The sequence below is a fragment of the Trichechus manatus genome, unplaced genomic scaffold, assembly GCF_000243295.1.
Source record: "Trichechus manatus latirostris isolate Lorelei unplaced genomic scaffold, TriManLat1.0 scaffold00126, whole genome shotgun sequence".
Taxonomy (NCBI): domain Eukaryota; kingdom Metazoa; phylum Chordata; class Mammalia; order Sirenia; family Trichechidae; genus Trichechus; species Trichechus manatus.
Genome location: NW_004444062.1, coordinates 5,750,577 through 5,771,743, shown reverse-complemented (window position 1 = coordinate 5,771,743; position 21,167 = coordinate 5,750,577). Strand labels below are relative to the sequence as shown.

Sequence of the window (21,167 nt, the reverse complement as noted above, 5' to 3'; positions counted from 1 at the left end):
AACTGTGAGAGAATAAATTTCTGCTGTTTTAAGCCACCTAGTTTGTGGTAATTTGTTTGGGTGGCCCTAGGAAGCTCATAAAGGGATGGTAGCTGTGCCCCACTGTTAGCAGTTACAGGGCACTGCCTTCTCTATTTTGGTTTTCCTATAAAAACCTGTCGCTGTCAAGTTGATTCTGACTGGCTTAATAGTTCCTTTATGAAATTCTCCTCAAATTATTCAGTTAGAGTATACCATCAGTTTCCCACTAGAATCTTTACTGATAACCACACAAGTTATCAGTATTATGAATTATACTGTATTATCAAGTATTATGAAGCATAAATGATATAGCCCATCACCACCAAGCACAAAAAGAGGGCACAAATAAATGTTAGTTTCCCTCCTTTTCCCTGTTATAATTTTTATACCCCCTTCAACAGCTACAAATAGTGCCTTTAACATAATTGCTACTTAATAAATATTTGTTGAATGAATAAAAAAATTTCTAAGATGCTTCTGACCACAGTTTTGGATTCAAATGCATGGAAATTAATGCACATTAATCTAGATTTTAAAAAAAAGTTGTCGTCGAGTCAATTCCAATTCATGGCAACCCCATGTGTTACAGAATAGAGCGGAGTTCCATAGGGTTTTCTTGGCTGTAATCTTTACGGGAGCCTGGTGGTGCAGTGGTTAAGAGCTCAGCTGCTAACCAAAAGGTTGGCAGTTTGAATCCACTAGCTGCTCCTTGGACACCCTGTGGCGCAGTCCTACTCTGCCTATAGGGTTGCTATGAGTTGAAATTGACTCGATGGCAAAGAGTTTGGATTTTTTTGGAATCTTTATGGAAGTAGATTGCCAGGCCTTTCTTCCAAGGCACCACTGGAGAGGTTTAATTACCAGCCTTTAGATTAGTAGTTGAGTGCAAACTGCTTGCACCACACAGGGACCTTAATCTAGATTATCAACTGTGGAATTTAGTTAGAGAAGTTTTTTATTTCAATAATTTGGAGAAGAGGTGTTCTGCTTTACAGATCTCATTCTCATTCTTTTCTTTTCCCTCACACTTTGACTGATCCAACTATGGGCCTGCTGGGATTATGGTTCAGCCTCAGGAAAAACAGTGCCAATGGATGAGCTGACATCTCAGGAACTCATGAAGTTTAGCAGACTAAGAGAGTAATTTACTGATCCTTCCTGGACCTTGGAAGAAATAGTGATTTTGGCTCAATTCATCTAATTTGTATGAAACTAATTTTGCAAGAAATACAGTTTAGGATAAATTATACCTCCTTGAATCTATTCACATTTATAATGGACAATAAAGTTGAATCGTCAATAAAGCTGAATCACCACTCACTGTGTGTGTTGATCTCACTGATACATTGCAGAAGTGACTTCTAGTTCTGGTATTGGAGCAAGCAGCATGTTGACCTGAGTCGGGGGCTGCCTCTGCATGGTCTCTCCTATTTTAAGAAGGAAAGGTGCTTTAGTCTATATTTAGTCAATAGTAATACAAAAACTGGACAATATATGCTAACGTAGTAAGTATAATAAAAGACTGTACTGTCACAGATTAAATTGTGTCCCCCTCCCCAATAAAAATAAGTGTTAAAATCCTAGCCCCATACCAATGAATGTAATTCTATTTGAAAATAGGGGTTTCTTTGTTGTGTTAATTAGACCATGCCAGAGCAGACCAAACCTGTTGCTGTTGAGTCAATTCCGACTCATAGCGATCCTATAGGACAGGGTAGAACTGCCCCATAGAGTTTCCAAGGAGTAGCTGGTGGATTTGAACTGCCAACCTTTGGATTAGCAGCCGTAGCTCTTAACCACTATGCCACCAGAGTTTGCTACTGGAGTAGGGTGAGTACTATCACTTCTCAGTTATAGAAAGAGCAGAGTAGACCCACAGATACAAACACACGGGGGAAGACAGATGCTATGCGAGGACCTCCAAGGAACCCAGGAACGCCTGCAGCTACTGACAAGAAAGAAATCAACAGGGACTCTGATCTGGACTTTTAGACTCCAGAACTGTGAGAAAATAAACTTCTATTCTTTAAAGCCAGCCACTTGTGGTATTTCTGTTACAGCAGCACTAGGAAGCTAAGACACATACCTTAAGTCTTGAAAGGGGGATTTGGGCAATTTCCACCGCTCACTGAATTTCCTGCCTACAACTCTGACACATTTAACCCTAATGTCTGTTTCTTCCCCTTCATTCCTCCTCTGTCCCCATGCCCCATCTGATTTCCTGGGCACAAGCCCTGAAGTATAGTTAAGGAGGAGAAAAACCCCCAACCCATTGCCATCAAATCAATTCTGATTCATAGCAACCCTATAGAACAGAGTAGAACTACTCCATAGGGTTTCCAGAAAGCAGCTGGTAGATTCGAACTGCCAATCTTTTGGTTAGCAGCCATAGCTCTTAACCACTGTACCACCAGGGATCCTAGGAGAAACACAGAAAAAAACTCAAAAAGTACAATGTCAAGTAGCAAGAAAAGAATTTTAGTTTGGAAACTGAATGCAAACACTTCCTTCTATCACATTTTGTTGAAATAGGTCCCTAAGGAGAAAATTAGTGACATTTTTGATTTCAGGAACATTCTTTTTTCTATGATCTGTAACAGTTTAAATGTCATTGAAAATACCTGTTTTTTAGAGGTTGGTAAAATTCCCCTGTGAAAATAATAAAATCACCACTAAAGCTAGAATTTCTTTTTACAGAGTATTTAGCCTTCTAAAGGATAAAAAAGCAAAGTTTCTCTGACTAATTAGGACAAAGATGGGAAAATGAGACCTGGTCTTTGCCTAGGCCTGGAACCTCATCTCCTTGCTCTCTTCCTCAGAGATCCATTTCATCTGAGCCCCTTAGCGTCTTGGGGCAGTGGTGGTTCAGTGGTAGAATCCTTGCCTTCCATGGAGGAGACCTGGGCTCGATTCCCAGCCAATGAACCTCATACCCAGCCACCACCCATCTATCAGTGTGTTGCTGTGATGCTGAACAGGTTTCAGCAGAGTTTTCAGACTAAGATGGACTACGTAGAAAGCCTGCTGGTCAGCCAGCAGCTAACAAGTACCAACCACATCCATGGTGCTAGAGCTAGCAAACCTGTTTGTCTCACATTAAAAGTTCCTAGCAGTCTGTGATCGTTTATGTTTAAACTTGTATTTCTCAAAGGGTGATTGTTATAGGTAGAAGTCTCAGATGGGGTATACACATCCTGTGTAATCCCCTCCCATTGAGTATGGGCGGGACTTTGAGTATGATGAGATTTCACTCCTGTGATTAGGTTACATTATATGGAAAAGGTGAAAAGATTTTGGAGATGCAATAGCCACAACAACGGGCTCAAACAAAGTAACGATCATGGAGATGACACAGCACCGGGCAACATTTCGTTCTGTTATATGTAAGATTTCCGTAAGTAGGAGCCGACTTGATGGCAAATAACAACAACGATTAACAGACCAAATTAGTTGAATTTGAGTAAATCAAGGAGAGTATCCCGGGGAGCCCTGACTTAATGAGGTGAAAATCCTTAAAATATTGATTGGGCCCTCCCTGACGTCATAGAGACCCTCTTGCTGGGCTTTAAAAAGCAAACTGCCGTGTTGGGACCTGCGTATGGAGAGGATCATGTGGCGGGGGACTGCAGACGGCCTTTACAACCTGAGGTGGCCTCTACCTGGCAGCCAATAGGAAGCCTAGAAACCTGGGGTTCTCAGTCAAACAGCCGCAAGCAAATAAATTGTGCCAACAACACGAATGAGCTCGGAAGCAGAGCCTCCAGACAAGAATGCAGTCCAGCTGACACCTTGATTTCAGTCTTGTGAAACCCTAAGAGGATCCAGTAAAGCCGTTCCTAGACTCCTGACCCATAGAAACTGTGACATAATAAATGTATGTCGTTTTGAGCAATTGGTTTCTAGTAATTTGTTACCCAGCAACAGAAAACTAAGAGGGATCAACAGACCCTTGACCTGAAAATCACCAGAGGTACTAATTTAAAATGCAGGTTCTTGGGCCCTGTCCCAGATCTATTGAATTAGAGTCTCCCTTCATGGAGGTCCAGGAGCCTGAATTTTGACATATAGCCAAGTTGATTCTGATGCACATTAAGACTTGAGAATGAACTTACATGCAAATAATTGCTCAGACAATCGTCAATAAAGCATCTTATAAGTTTCAGAATTTGAGATTTGGAGACAGACATTTTTTAAGGTTAAAATACCAAAATATTCATGAAACTAAATAATTATCAAAGAAAATGAACAGAGTTCTTTTGAATGGAAAGCCAGACTGCTCATCATTTGCTTATTCATTCAGTTTGCTGATGTTTTGTATCACTATATAAAACTATTGCCTGTCAAAATGATGGCTAGCCCAAAGCAACTGTCCGCTGGTACATTATCTATCATTTCTCCTAGTAGCCAAAGTTATGTAACTTACATGCTAAGAGCAAAAATTCTATTTAAAAAATTGATAAAAAGTCAAAAAGGTAGGATATATATCATTTTAATAGCTTCTCCTGAATACCTAAAATGGGTGAATTTTTTTTTTTCTAGCTCTACACAGGGAAATAGACTTTCTTTCAAATAATATTAATTCCCCAATATTACTTAAGGCAGCAGAAGCTGTCAGAAATATTTTAAAATTTCACAGAAGTCTTTTCATGAATTTGTCAAATCTCTGAACCAAATATTTCTCTGACTTTTTTCGGGGACCTCAGAAGAATTTAAAAAATTCAAAAGAATCTCAGTGTGAATTTTGACTTGGCCGAATCTAGAGAACAAGATGGATTTCCAGCAATAAAAACTTTGATTAAAAATAAAACTCCATGCCTTATGTTCTCAAATAAAACCCTTAACACAGTATCCATGAAAATGCCCAGGTAGTCCTACTCTTTTTTTCTTTTAAGATTTCTATCACTTTTACAAAGATGCTTTATATATTTGGTTTCTGGTATCTTGTCTCAATTCATCTTTCCAAAGTAATTTTTGATTCCCACTGAGTAATGGGAATTCTCAGAGTGTTTTCTTCACTTTGTTCCCAATGATTTCCATGTCAAAGACAAGGTACATCTCCCGCCATCAAGTGACATCTAAAACGTGCTGATACTAGCCAAGCTCTCTTGGCTCCTAAGGGAACTTGCCCCATCAATTTTTGATATTCTTATCTCCAAAACTACTTGTTTAGCCAGATTTTACTTGGTTATGAAAGTGAAAAGCCAAAACAACTAGAAACAAAACAAAACCAGGAGGCTTAAATAAAGTAAGTTGTCTACGCTATATTCAACCCCTCGTGCTTTCTACTTTCCGAATAGTGGAGTTATCCAGTTTTTTTGTAATTGCTTATTTGTCTGCCTCTGTGAGTAGGAAGATTGTGTTTTGCATACTGTTGATTCCCCAGGACCCGCCTTGGAGCGTAACACATAAATGTTGCTATTAGTTACCAACAAGTCAATTCTGATTCATGGCAACCTCATGTGTGCAGAGTATGGTATTTTTATGCAAATAATTCACACCTTCTACTTTTGTTTCCCAACCCCACCCTCTCCTCATGAGGTATTTTTGTAATTCTGCTATGCCAACATTTTTTTTGCATAGTGGTACTTAAGAAAATATCTCACGGGAAGAGGGCGAGATTGGCAAGCAAACGTAGAAGGCGCACATTATTTGCATAAAATACAGTAGAACTGCTCCATAGGGCTTTCAAGGCTGTGACCTTTCAGAAGCAGATGGCCAGGCCTGTCTTCTGAGACACACCTGGATCGGTTCAAACTGCAAACCTTTCAGCTAGTAGTCAAGAGCTTATCTGTGACACATAATAGATACTCAATACATGTATGTTGACTGATTGAAGGACTGTCATTTAACTTCTTCGTGCTTCATTTTTATCAATAAAATGGTGTGGATTCAAACAGTACAAGGAGGCAACTCTGAGGTGCTGCCCAGGAATGTGGAAATAAGGAAAATAAGATTGCTCTCTGAAATTTAATCCATAATATCAGCACATAATCAGAGCACAAACTTTCAAAGTCACCTTCAAAAACTGATTCCCAGACAGACGCCTGTCAAATGTTAAAAGTGTTTTGTTAAATGAGCCAAACAGGATACCCCTAAAATGAGGAAGAAAGCATCATTATCTTGGCAAAGGAATCCATTTTATAAGACTTAGCAAATAACTCTTGACTGAGATTTGGATTTGTAATGGTTAATTTTATGCGTCATCTAGGCTAAGCTATGGTTCCCAGTTGTTTGGGCAAACACAAGTCTAGTTGCTGTTGTGGAGCAGTACATGTGATTAGATCAGTTGATCTTGGGTAGAGTAGACTACCTTCCATAATGTAATCTAATGCAATCACCTTATATCTAACGTAATATAATCACTTTACATTGTTGTTGTTGTTAATTGCCATCAAGTTGGTTCCGACTCATAGCGACCCTAGGTACAACAGAATGAAACACTGCCCAGTCGTGCACCATCCTCACAATCGTTGTTATGTTTGAGCCTATTGTTGCAACCACTGTGTCAATCCATCTTGTAGAGGGTCTTCCTCTCTTTTGCTGATCCTCTACTTTACCAAGCATGATGTCCTTCTCCAGGGACTGGTCCCTCCTGATAATGTGTCCAAAGTACGTGAGACAAAGGAGCTTCCAAGGAGCACTCTGGCTGTACTTCTTCCAAGACAGACTTGTTCGTTCATCTGGCAGTCCATATTATATTCAATATTTTTCATCAACACCATAATTCAAATTCATCAATTCTTCTTTGGTCTTCCTTATTCATTTTCCAGCTTTCACACGCATATGAGATGATTGAAAATATGGCTTGGGATTGAAAATATCTTTGGCATTAGTGATTGGTGCATAATTTTGATTAATAGTCATATTTACTGGTCTTCCTTGTAGGCCTATCAATATTATCCTATCACTGACAGTGTTGTACTTCAGGATAGATCTTGAAATGTTCTTTTTGAAGATGAATGAGACGTCATTCCTCTTCAATTTGTTATTCCGAGCATAGTAGACCAAATGATTTTCTGATTCAAAATGGCCAATACCAGTCCATTTCAGCTCACTAATGCCTAGCATATCGATACTTATGCATTCCATTTCATTTTTGACGATTTCCAAGTTTCCTAGATTCATACTTCATACATTCCATGTTCTGATTATTAAGGATATTTGCAGCTATTTCCTCTCATTTTGAGTTGTGCCATATCAGCAAATGAAGGTCCCAAAAGCTTAACTCCATCCACGTCATTAAGGTCGACTCTACTCTGAGAAGGCAGCCCTTCCTCAGTCATATTTTGAGTGCCTTCCGACCTGAGAGGCTCACCTTCCAGTACTATATCAGACAATGTTCTGCTGCTATTCATAAGGTTTTCACTGGCCAATTTTTTCAGAAGTAAACACCAGGTCCTTCTTCCTAGTCTGTCTTAGTCTGGAAGCTCCATTGAAACCTGTCCACCAAGGGTGACCTGCTGGTATTTGAAATGCTAGTGGCAAAGCTTCCAGCATCACAGCAACACACAAGCCACCACAGTACAAAAAATTGACAGACAGTGATGGAATCACTACATAATATAATATAATTAATCAATCAGTTGAAATCATACCAATGTAGGGTGGATCCTAAAACTAATCACTTTTGAGTTTTAAAAACACGAGCATAGATACAGATGCACACACTGGGGAAGACAGACGCCATGTGAGGACCTGTCTATATGCAGAGGAATGCCAAAGATTGCTGGCAGACACCAGAAACTAAGAGAGAGACTTAGCAGAGACCCTGATTTGGACTTTTAGCCTCCAGAACTGTGAGAAAGTAAATTTCTGTTCTATAAAGCCACCCACTTGTGGTGTTTCTGTTATGGCAACACTAGGTTAACTAAGACAGCTTCCCACATGTTTCTGTCTAAGGAGAGAATACACATGTTTGCTGTCAGAAGTGTTTTTGTCCATGTTTCTCTCAATTATATTACTCTTTGTGATTAATACATGGGCCTTCTCGTTTTATAAACCAGTCACTATGAGCTGGATAACACAGTGGATGTTTCTTGGTGTGTTGCCATTGCAGGAGGCCAAGCCTGTGGGCCTGGAGGAAGGCACTGGACCAAGTATACTCACTGAGTTGATGTGCCTGTGTGGCCTTGTGGGAGGCAGCAGCCAGGCAGCCTCTTCTGGAAGGGTCCTGACCTCAACCCACACCTTTCGTTCAAAGGTTCAGCAGTGGATACTGACACCTACACTACCGATTCATCTTGATCAAGTTTTCTTGTAGCTTTAGCAAAGCTAATGTGGCTTCCTTGAGGCTAAAAGCAGGAAAATAAAGGTAAGGATAAAAAGTAGTGAGGGGAAGTCTCACTTCTAAGCTAAGTCTCACTTCTCACTTCTAAGGAGCATCATGGCTGTACTTCTTCCAAGACAGATATGTTCCTTCTTCTGCCAGTACATGGTATATTCAATATTTTTTTCCAACCCATAATTCAAAGGCATCAATTCTTCTTCAGTCTTCTTATTCATTGTCCAGCTTTCTCATGCAAATGAGGCGATTGAAAACACCATGGCTTGGCTCAGGAACACCTTAGTTCTCAGAGTGACATCTTTGCTTTTTAACTCTTTAAAGATGTCTTTTGCAGCAGATTTGCCCAATGCACTATGTTGTTTGATTTCTTGACTGCTGCTTCCCTGGGCATTGATTGTGGATCCACGTAAATTAAATCCTTGACAACTTCAATCTTTTTCTCTGTTTATCATGATGTTGCTTACTGGTCCAGTTGTGAGGGATTTTTGTTTTCTTTATGTTGAGATATAATCCATTCGGAAGGCTGTGGTCTTTGATCTTCATCAGTAAGTGCTTCAGGTCCTCTTTGCTTTCAGCAAGCCAGGTTGTGTCATCTGCATGTCACAGGTTGTTAAGGAGTCTTCCTCCACTGATGCCACGTTCTTCCTCATGTAGTCCAGCCTCTCAGATTATTTGCTTAGCATACAGATTGAATAAGTATGATGAATAAGGATACTACCCTGACACACATCTTTCCTGATTTTAAACCACACAGTATCCCCTTGCTCTGGTCAAACAGCTACCTCTTGGTCTATGTACAGGTTCCTCATGAGCACAACTAAGTGTTGTAGAATTCCCATTCTTCACAAAGTTATCCATAATTTGTTATGATCCACACAGTTGAATGCTTTTGCATAGTCAGTAAAACACAGGTAAGCATCTTTCTGGTATTCTCTGATTTCAGCCAGGATCCATCTGACATCAGCAATGATAGCCCTTGTTGCATGTTCTCTTCTGAATCTGGCTTGAATTTCTGGCAGTTCCCTGTGGATGTACTGCTACAACATTTTTTAATTATCTTTTCAGCAAAAAAAAAAAAAAAAAAAAAAACCTTAATTTTATTGTGTTTTAGGTGGAAGTTTACAGTGCAAATTAGTTTTGCATTCAAAAATTTATACACAAATTGGTTTGTGTCCAGCAAAATTTTACTTGCATGTGATATCAATGATATTGTTCTATAATTTCCACATTCTGTTAGATCACCTTTCTTTGGAATAGACACAAATATGGATCTCTCCAGTTGGTTGGCCAGTTAGCTGTCTTCCAAAATCTATTTCTGCATCTATCAGTTTAAGATAGATTTCCATTATCCAAGGTGCTGGTTTCCTACCATGTTCAAAGCTCCATCTGTTATTATTAACAGTGATCCTAAAACTACTCATCTGTTCTCAATTTGGCCTATGTAAAAATCAAATGGAGAATGGGGAAATGACTGCAAAGTTATCTAGAATCAACAACTAAAAAGAAAGAGAGAGAAAAGAAAAAAACCTCCTTTAACCATCAGCTTTCAATCATCTAAGCCACTGACTCAGTTCCCCGTTAATTCACATTGCAGATATTGTTAATACTCCAAGGCATGAAACTGATGAAGTGTTGAATCATTTTCCTTTTATTGCTTTGGATAGGCATTAACAAAAGTTATAATTTAGAGGGAAAAAAAGTCTTTGAAACATCTTTCTCAGAGAGCGATTGCTATCTTTTCAGCATAGTCAATGTAGAGTTGTTTTAATTTGACAAATATTTATTGGGTATCTACTATGTACCAGGAGGAATCCTGGTGGCACAACAGGTTAAGTGCTCAGCCGCTAACAAAAAAAAGGTTGGTTGTTTGAACCCACTCAGCAGGTCTGCAAGAGAAAGACCTGGCAATCTGTTCCTGTAAAGATTACAGCCTAGAAAACCCTATGGGACAGTTCTAGTCTGTCACATCGAGTTCCTATGAGTCAGAGTCAACTTGATGGCATCTAACAACAACACTGTGTATCAAGGTCCCTGGGTGGCACAAGTTTTTTGCAGTTGAAGGAGCCCTTATAGCGTAGTGGTTAAAGCACTAGGCTTCTAACCAAAAGGTTGGCAGTTTGAAACCAACAGGTGCTCCAGGGGAGAAAGATGTGGCAGTCTGCTTCTGTAAAGACGTACAGCCTTGGAAACCCTGTGCGGCAGTTCTACTCTGCCCTAGAGGGTCAGTATGAGCTGGAATCAACTCGACGATGATGATTACTAACCCAAGTGTTGATGGTTTAAACCCACCAATGGCACTGTGGAAGAAAAGCCTGGCGATCTGCTTCCAACAGGTCATAGACTTAAAAACCATATAGAGCAGTTCTGCACATATGGAATCACCATGAGATGAAACCAACTTGAGAGCAACTGGTTTGGTTTTAGTGCTATGTACCAGGGCACTATGCTAAGAGCTGAGGTTACAATGATAAGGATCATACGATATTGTCCTCAAGTAACTGGCTCATGGGAGAAACATCCATCAAATAATAATACAAAAAATATAAAATAGCAACAGTGATAATTGCCATGAAGAGAGTTTACGGTGTTTTGAGGGTGTGTAATAAAGGGAATTGACCTAGTCAAGGAAGTCCAAGAAGACTTCCCTGAGAAAGCATTAGTTAAGCCAAGACCAGAGGAGAAGGGTTGGCGTTAACTAGAGAAAGATAGGGGTGGGGGTGTCCCAGGCATGGCGACGGAGGCAAAATTCTTCCAGCAGGAACAGTCTGCTTAAAGATGGAGATGTTTATCTGCATATGTTTTATCATCACTTCATCCAGGCCTGGCATAAATGGTTGTCGTATAAAAGCATTCAATGAATGAATAGAATAAATCATTCTATTCTGCCTATAGCTTTTTCTCACTTGTGAATTTCTTCCTGCATGTGGAGTCATCCCCTGCATATTGATCTATTCTGTAACCAAGCAGATGGCTATAGCCTTTACTGTTTTATGAACTCAAATCTGTATTTTAAGAGTCATAAATATTACAGTTAAGCAAGTAAAAATTAAATTTTCATGTTATCTTGCTTGAGTGCAGGACATCTGGCACCAGTAACATGTCTTCTGCAGGAAATTGAAGCCTGCTGAGTCTGTACTATACTGCCCATAAACAGGTTGCAAATTATAATTTTAAGTTTCCATTAGTTTTATTTTGGGGTAATGTAAATGACTGGGTCATCCACTTTTGACATTTAGTAATTCTCCTTCACAATAAAATTCAGTTTCCTCTGCTTTGTGTTCCCTTAGAGCCCACCCACATTAACTGCAAAAAACATTTCAGCCAGTGCTGAAATGCTGCTTTCCGGATGGTTCACATTGTCATACACAAGCCCCTGAGACCTTATATAGAGAAAGTGTTTCATCCCAATTTTCATTGCTACATATAAACGAGCAAGAAGAGCTTTGATCTGTGGTTTAAACCAGCAGGATTAAGCTCCCGAGTTCACCATTGTCATTAAGTGGTGTGCAGGGAAGTGCATTCATTGGACAGACTTCAGTTTGAATCCTGATTCTTGCCAGTGGACCAGTCACTTAAACCCTCTTAGCTTTATTTTTCTCATCAGGAAAAACTTGAGGTTCTTATGAAATTAAATAAAATGATGTATATGAAAATACTGTGCATATGGAAGGTGTTTAATGAGATATTAATTAATTTCCCGTCTCTGAAGGCAGCCCGGGATAGAATATCCTAACTACACTGTATCTGGCATTGCCGGTTCAGTGATAGAATTCTCGCCTTCCGTGAGAGAGACACAGGTTCAATTCCCAGCGAGTACACTTCATGTACAGGCATCACCTGTCTGTCAGTGGTGACTGGCATGTTGCTATGATGCCTAACAGGCAAGATGGACTAGGAAGAAAGACTTGGTGGTCTACTCTCGAAAATCAGTCAGTGAAAACCCTATGGATCATAGCAGTCTGATCTGCAACGATCATGTGGATGGCTCAGGACCAGTCAGAGTTTCATTCCATTGAGCATAGTGTCTCCATGAGTTGGAGCTGTCTCAACGGCAGCTAATAACAACACCAACTCTATTGTAAGATCTAGGAAGTCGGGGACTCTGTCTGTACTGTGTGCCACTGCGTCACCAATGCTTAGCATAATACTTGGCCCATAGTTGATCGGTGTTCAATAAATTTTGGTTGAATATTTGAAGGTGAAGAATTTCAGATTTAAAAGATTTCATCAGTTTTGATGGCCATAGAGGGGAGATATGAAATGACCCCTAAATGTAAGCTCTAATGCTAGAAGCCTGGTGTCACAGAAATGTATTTATCCAGCATTTGAACACCCTTACAGCTGAGGGATAATCCCAAGTGTGTGGAAGCCAGAGGGCAGATATTCTCTCTCCCTGCTTCCCGGCACCTAGAGTACCAATCTGTGGCCTAGACTTAGTCAATCAGATAATCCTCCAAACAGATACTCCTCCTTGGCGCTTAAAACCCTAGGGAGTAATGCAAAACTGTACAGCAGTCAAAGAATATTCCCAGAAAGTCAGAGGGAGTACCCACTGGTTTTAAGACAAGCAAGGAGCATTGTCGCCAGACCATTCCTGTGATGCAGCATTGGCTGTATTTTTGGCTGCCTGATTTTGGCTGCCTGACTTCCCTTGTTGTTGTTGTTAGCTACTATCTAGTTGGCCCTCAACTCGTGGTGACCCCATGCACAGCTGAACAAAACTCTGCTCTGCACCATGATGGTTGAGGATCAGACTGCTGTGATCCGTAGGGTTTTCACTGACTGATTTTGGAAGCAGGTCATCAGGCCTTTCTTCCTAGTCCATCTTAGTCTGGAAACTCCACTGAAACCTGTTCAGCAGCACAGCAACACACAAGCCTCCACTAATAGACAGGTGGTGGCTACATACGAGGTACATTGGCCAGGAATTCAACCCAGGTCTCCTGCATGGAAGGCAAGAATTCCATCACTAAACCACCACCGCCCCCAGTCCCTCTTAGCTGCTGTTTATTTTCTAAGCTCAGATTCCCTAACCTTCCTGTCGCTTCTATGAACTACCTACTAGTTTTCCAATAAATTCCTTTTCTTGCAAGTCAGCCAAATCAGTTTCTATCATTTGCATCCAATGATTCAGGTCCTAGTGCACTGTTCCTGCTCCTGGCCTTTGTGGTCTGCCCATTAAGCACTGTTTCTGGGGATACATTTCAAAGTTACGTTTGTATAGTTCTTAAAATCTCTTCTTCAAGATGGTCAATGTTTTTCTTTATTCTTTTACATCCTTAACTACTCTATAAAAATGTGTTATATGTTTTTTAATGAAGCTGAATTATATTCCCTCTGATCACTCTTGGTCTCTTCCATTGTTTTCATCTTTCCCAACCCCTAACATTCATTTCTTGCTCATCTACTCTTTTTATTTGATACTTATTTCCCCTTAGGGTTTGTGTGATTTAATAAGCCTTTATTGTGCACAAACTACATGCTAGATAGCAATACAAATATGAATAAGAGTCATCTCCTGTGTGAAAATAATAGTCGAATGAATAAAATGTAAAGCAGATTAATGCCAAGACAGGCAACATAAGCCATCACATTTTCAAAGCAGGAGGAAAATATTACAGACATAAAAGTTGGGATTTGATTCTGTACGACATCTGACATCTCTTTCTATAACGATGAGACTCATTCATTCTATTAGTGTTCACCGTGCTCCCAGTACATGCTAGGGTCTTGGGTAATCGCTCCTTATTTCTCTCCTGTAGGATGAATAAACTTCTTTCTCAGGGTGTGAGGCTATCTGCGTGTGTGTGTGTGTGTGTGTGTGTGTGTGTGTGTGTAACAACACCTACTTTGTGATACATGAACGACTGGAGAGACATTCTAGAATGTACAACTAGAGTTAACAATAAGCTACTCTGCCAAATGTCACACATTCACAGCTTTCTTTGAACTGCTTTTTTTTTTTTTTACTCATGTTACTGCTCCTCCAGAGAAACCATGCAAGCACCTTTTTTCTCTGACATTTTCACTGCTGCCTATAATCTATCATTACAAAGAGAGGCCTTAAAAATGGCACTCAGGGGAGATATTATTTCCTTTCCATTTCTCTCTCAGAAAGAGCAATTTATAACAGGGAGGGAAAAAATTGCATTTAGGTTAAAGTAATATAAATAACAAGAAAAAATCTGCTTCTTCCCCCTTTGAGATTCTAAGCCTCATAAGGATCCTTGGTTTTAAAAAAGACGGCCATCCTTTGGCCTGCACTAAGCATTGATATTATATGCCTGGTAATAAAGCCAGAGGATTTTTAATGAGAGCTATCAAAGGGAAAGAATGGCCGAGACAGGTATCTTTGGTGACCGAAAATCACAAGATCATAAATACAACTTGCAAGGTTAGTCTCATGGTTAGCTAGTACTTTAAATTTGTGATTCCCCTGACTATATGGGTTGACAGGGAAACTATTGACTTTTTCTCAGACAAGACTGCAGTGTTCAAAATTATGACCTGAAAAAGGAAATGGCCTGAATTCCTAAGGTAACCAAAAAGCCCAGCAGAAATGGATTAAAACATTGCTAGTGAGTGAATGTAAGACACATGTAGTGGATAAGAGTGGAGAACAGAGAAAAAGCCATTTTCTCCTTTCAAAATTTAATTTTGCCGTTTGAAACAGCCCTGTGGTTTTTATTTCATTAACCAAATAAAATTTGCATTGATCATATATAAGTTTCATCAACTTTCCCCACATTTGTTGTTAGCTGCTATCAAGTCGTACCCAGCTTATGGCAACCCCATGCACAGTGAAACAAAACGCTGCCCATCCCCATGATCAGTTGTGGATCAGACCCTTGTGATCCATAGTGTTTTCATTGACTATTTTTCAGAAGTAAATCACCAGGCCTTCCTTCTCAGTCTGTGTTAGCCTGAAAGCTCTGTTGAAATCTGTTCAGCATCACAGCAACACAAGCATCCACTGACAGATCGGTAGTGACTGCACATGAGGTGCATTGGGTGGGAATCGAACCTGTGTCTCCTGTATGGAAGGTGAGAATTCTACCACTGAACCACCAGTCCGCTCCTCCCCATATTTAACTGGTGTTTCAGATAACTATTTAGCTAACGCTTATTACTCGCCATAGCTTAATAGTTTTACTGCTAATGCCAAGAGTATAAACTTTAAATTTTATTAAAATTTTGAGCTCTTTAGGTGCACCCAACCTCATTTTTTTTCTCAGGCTAAGAGTCTGAGTAGCTGCTAATTTAAATAGCTAGCAAAAGCCTTTGAACAGCGACATGCTGTGCCAATCTCTATGTAACTACAGATGCAGCTGCAGAAGGGGGGGCCAAGGGTTTGTTCTGTTTCCTTCCATTTGAGAAAACTGTTTATATACTGGTCTTGAAGCTTCTTTTTCCAACTTTTTACAGAGTTTAAAGGGGCCTGCTCACTGGCTGGGCACAAGGAGCTTTACAGTAGTATCACTCATAAGTCTGCGGTTTTCCAAGAGTCAAGGATATTATTTCTCCTGGATGAACAAGAGGCTTTTGCCCATGTCACATTCTCCCTCTCTTTCTTTTTAATGTGAGTTGACACCCTGAATTCAGAGGGAAGCTTCACAATTAGAAGAGGGAGAGGGAACCATAGCATCTCTGCTCACAGCCCCCTTAGCTACTCTAATTAGGATTCCCTTATTCCATTTCTTTTACTTGGGAGAGGACAGGGGGCTTTTTAATTGGGGATATTAGAAGTTCTCTTTACACAATGACACCCTCTGCTAAGTGAAGGCTCCAGCGAAGCCATGCCCACTCTGCAATTACTTCTTGCAATTCTGAGGAATAATGGTATCTTGTCTCATTTAAAAATAAATCTGAGGCTTATTCCTTATTGCTTTCTCAGTTCTGCCTACTCACATGAATTTTTTCTTGCCAATTAAGCAAACTTTCCATTATTTAAGGAGGTGGTTTTGATCGTAATTGTCCCCTGATAAGACATATTAAACTGGATTTCATTTGCCCACAGCCCCTTTTTTTCCAGATACAAGGCTAATTTAAATGAGCTAAGATCTCTGCATCTTGAGGTTACTCTTGGGTGAAATTGTGAAGCTTTGGAATTTCCTAAGCCATGTTCTGTTTAGTGTCACAGAACTCACCTAAAATAACCCGCACGTTCAATGTTCGCAGTTTCTCAGAATCACTCTCTCTTAAGAGAACAGATGTAGGTTTGTATTTATGACCTGTTCCAAGAAGTGAAATTAAACATTTAGACGATAAGCAAGCACATTCTTAATACGTATTCCTCATGCTGATTCAAAGGATTACCAAGGGAAATGGGCCATTGACAACAGGGCCTGGAGAAACAAGAGCTTTTCCTTATTATTTTCCATTAACAAACACAGGTTCTTTCTAAGACCAGTGGCTTCACCACTGTCATTAATGCCATGATGCCATCTCACCTAATGCATGCTTAATATTTACTAATAGTTAATGTCATAACTAGAGCTCTGATGACCCAGTGGTTCAGAGCTTGCCTACTAACCAAAAGACTGACAGTTTGAATTCGCCAGCCACTTCTTAGTAACCCTATGGGGCAGTTCTGTGCTGTCCTATAGGGTCGCTAGAGTCAGAATCGACTCAACGGTGGTGGGTTTGGTTTGGTTTTGAGGATGTCCTAACTGGTGTGGCATTTGTCATTACTTTATATGCTTGGATTTGCAAGGTAAGCCTTTAAAAGCCACTAAGCCTACTATTTGAGTAGATGTTCATGAGAACTTAAAGGGACTCCCCAATATTGATCTTGTTCTCAATATTTTTTCCATCTGACGTTCTTTTCCCTAATAAATATTTGTATAGAAAAGTGGGTTAAAAAACCCAAAACTATGTGCTATTTGCAAATAACACACATTTATTTAAAATAATATAATTTTCAAAACTAGAAAGACCCTAGGTCTTGGTTCTGACATTTTACTAGCTGTATAACATTTTGGACAAAACACTTAACCTGTCTTGGGTTTTTTTTTCTCAACTATAAAATGAAAATAATAGCACATACTCTATTTACTTTGAGAATCTAGTGGAAAGCTTATGAAAGTGCTCTGAAAATCTTTATCCTACAAATACATAATATTAATGATATTATTAACTGATGTATTATGTACTAAGGTATACATGACAAACCTTGATACGAAACTGCTCTCAGAACTATCTGCAACAATTTCTTAGCCAAAAGAATAGCACCTTCTTCCCTCCAACCTAGAGGCAACCACTTGTTCCACCTACTGCAATGACTAACACTGCCTTGCCTGGTACAGAACATAAGAGCCTTGGGAAATAATGCAACAAACACAGTACTACTGCCCGTTATTAAGAGCTATGCAGCAGACACTGTGCTAAACTTCTTAAGCAACCTCTTTAGTTCAGTGGTTACCTCAGCCCTAGTTACAGAGGATTACCCTTCTTTTACTACACTCAGATATCGTAACTTGCTCAAAGTCACACAGCTAGTAAGTGGTAGTGCGAGAATTCTGATGTAAGCCCATTTGTCTCCAAAGCCTTTCTTACAATCATACATTTTACACTGTCTTCCAGAGACCGATTACTCATACTATGCACTGTCCAGCAGGCCTGATAGTCAGCCAGTATATGCATGGATACACACCAGCAGGGTTGAGCCAGTAGTTTGCAGTCAGTGTCCATCCTGGTAGGTGGGTGCCTATGTCATACCTGTTGTTACTGATTTTTAATATCACCTCTATCAATAATACATTTTAGCCCTACCCTGCCATCAATCTACTGACATTGTACAATTATTAAAGATTGTCTTCAACCACATGCATAACCTAGAACCACTCCTGCTTAAGATCCTCACCTCTGAAGCTACCGCCCCTCCTGTTCTTCCACCTCTCTTCTACCCTCGCTTCCACTAAGCCTCTGCTTCACTGCATGTCAACCTCCAGTCCATCAACTCCATCCTACTCACCCAGTCTTTCTTTTCATCTTTATTCACTTGTCTGGGTGGTAGAAAGACACAAGAAGCTCTTTGGATGCTGGCACTGTACCTTACTTATGCTTATATTCCTTGGGGTACCTAAAATTGCCACTTACACACAGTGTTGTTTTTGTTAGCTGCCGTTGAGTCAGTCCCTGACTCATGGCAACCTCATCTACAATAAGATTGAACTGTTGTGATCCATAGGGTTTTCACTAGTTGATTTTTCAGAAGTACATTGCCAGGCCTTTCTTCCTAGCCTGTCTTAGTCTAGACATTCTCTGAAATCTGTTCATGGATATATCATATTCATGGATATAATTTCTTTTTTTAGTTCAATTCGACATATATTGAGCAAGCCTCCATTAACAGACAGATGATTGCTATGAGTAGATGCTCAATACACTAAATATACTAAAAATACACTAAATATATATATAAACATACTAAAAAAGAAATTATATCCATGAATAAAATTAGGATTTCCTTGACACTAAATAGACTATCCCAAATGATGGATTTAGTTCTAAATACTTACTCTGCCATTTCTGCATTCTCCTATGGCCTTCAAGTATTTTATGGATAACGAAGATGATCAATAATATAAAAATTAATAGAACTAAAACATACCAAGTGATCTTCATGGAACAAATGACACCTGTAAAGAAAAAAATACTGTGAAAATACAATAAAATGATGTAACAGATAAGACGCAATGTGAGGGTATAGCTGGGTGCCATTACATATTCTGCCCTTCACTGAAAACCTGGGTATATAAACATAGACACTACAGGGTCGCTTGCCCTCCTGAATACTTTCCTGGTGTATTAAATGAGGAAATTTGACTAGGTGACTTCTAGGAATCTGTTTAGTTCCAAAAATTCTAGTATCAGTTTCACTTACAGGTTATCTTGATATCAGTTTCATCGTCATTGCTGTCCCTAGGTTAAGACAGCAGAAACCCAGAGTCAATCCCAGTTTGTACAATGGAATGGGTTTAAGGAGAATAGGGAAGAGAGCGAGGAGGTAGAAGGAGAGGGCAGGATTGAGGCATGTAAGTGGCCAGGGCAGATCAGAATCCCTTTCTGCAAGGTAATAGAAGGTTCAGTGGCTTGCATTCCAATAATCACATCAAGTGCACGCATTAATTAAGCATACAATTACCCTGGCCTACATTTAGTAATGTTCATCTATAATAATTTACTTTGTCTTCTTGAGCTAACTTTTGAAATCTTCTGTTCAGCTCTTTTACTTCATCATTTCTTATATTCACTTTAGCTACTCTACGTTCAAAAGCAAGTTTCAGAGTCTCTTCTGACATCCATTTTGGTCTTTTCTTTCATTCCTGTCTTTCCAATGACCTTTTGCTTTCTTCATGTATGATGTCTTTGATGTCTTCCCATAACTCATCTGGTCTTCGGTCACTAGTGCTCAATGCATCAAATCCATTCTTCAGAAAGTCTCTAAATTCAGGTGGGATATACTCAAGGAAGTACTTTGGCTCTCATGGACTTGTTTTAATTTTCTTCAGCTTTAACTTGAACTTGCATATGAGCAGTTGATGGTCTGTTCCGCAGTCGGCCGCTGGCCTTTTTCTGACTGATGATATTGAGCTTCTCTATCATCTGTTTGCACAGATGTTGTTGATTTGATTCTTGTGTATTCCATCCGGCAAGGTCCACGTGTATACTCACCATTTATGTTGTTAAAAAAAGATATTTCCAATGGTCATTGGTCTTGCAAAATTCTATCACGCAATCTCCAGTGTCATTTTTATCACAAAGACCATATTTTCCAACTACTGAACCTTCTTTCTTTCCAACTTTTGCATTCCAATTACCAGTAATTATCAATGCATCTTGTATTATAATGAAATGTGCAAAGACCTGTAATTAGAAAATCAAAAGAGAAGAATATGCCTGGTATTTGTCCAGCTGAAAGAACTGAAGGAAAAATTCAGGCCTCAGGTTGCAATTGAAGGATTCTACAGGCAAAATATTGAATGATGCAGGAAGCATCAAAAGAAGATGGAAGGAATGCACAGTCACTGTACCAAAAAGAATTGGCTGACATTTAACCATTTCAAGGGGTAGCTTATGATAAAGAACCAATAGTTTTGAAGGAAGAAGTTCAAGCTGTGCTAAAGCCATTGGTGAGAAACAAGTCTTCAGGAATTGACAGAATAGCAATTGAGATATTTCAACAAATGGATGCAATGCTGGAAGTGCTCACTCATCTATGTCAACAAATTTGGAAGATAGCTACTTGGCCAACTGACTGGAAGAGATCCATATTTGTGCCCATTCCAAAGAAAGGTGATCCAACAGAATGTGGAAATTATCAAACAATATCATTAATATCACACATAAGTAAAATTTTCCTGAAGATCATTCAAAAATTGTTGCACAAAGCTAAGAAGTTTCCTCAATACAATCAAATACTTTGAGAGACAGAGTAGCAGGCAGGTGGGGTCTGGGGACCATGCTTTCAGGGAACATCTATGTCAATTGGCATAACAAAGCTTATTAAGAAGATGTTCTGCATCCTACTTTGGTGAGTGGCGTCTCGGGTCTTGAAAGCTTGCAAGCAGCCATTTAAGATGCATCAATTGGTCCCAATCACCTGGAGTAAAGAAGAACGAAGAACACCAAAGACACAAGGAAAGTATTGGTCCAAGAGACAGAATGGGCCACATAAACCAGAGACTTCATCAGCCTGAGACCAGAAGAACTAGATGGTGCCCAGCTACTGCCAATGAACGTCCTGACAGGGAACACAACAGAGAGTCCCTGATGGAGCAGTAGAACGATGGGATGCCGAAATCAAATTCTAGTAAGAAGACCAAACTTAATGGTCTAACTAAGACTGGAGGCACCCCGG

General features: G+C 39.7%; 1 protein-coding gene across 5 annotated transcripts in view; it reads right to left on the bottom strand.

Moving 5' to 3' along the window:
- The window catches only part of TMEM156 (transmembrane protein 156), a 52,086-nt gene that overhangs the window by 2,944 nt on the left and 27,975 nt on the right, over nucleotides 1–21,167 (bottom strand). For 2 of the 5 annotated variants that reach the window (XM_023738950.1, XM_023738948.1), the window contains exons 4-7: nucleotides 18,826–18,945; nucleotides 16,453–16,536; nucleotides 2,643–2,670; nucleotides 1,343–1,448 (exon numbers count right to left, since the gene is read on the bottom strand). In XM_023738950.1, the coding sequence (XP_023594718.1) occupies nucleotides 1,343–1,448; nucleotides 2,643–2,670; nucleotides 16,453–16,536; nucleotides 18,826–18,945 (338 nt within the window). The remainder of the gene's footprint in view (nucleotides 1–1,342; nucleotides 1,449–2,642; nucleotides 2,671–16,452; nucleotides 16,537–18,825; nucleotides 18,946–21,167) is intronic. The other 3 variants (XM_023738949.1, XM_023738952.1, XM_023738951.1) reach the window with 3 other exon arrangements.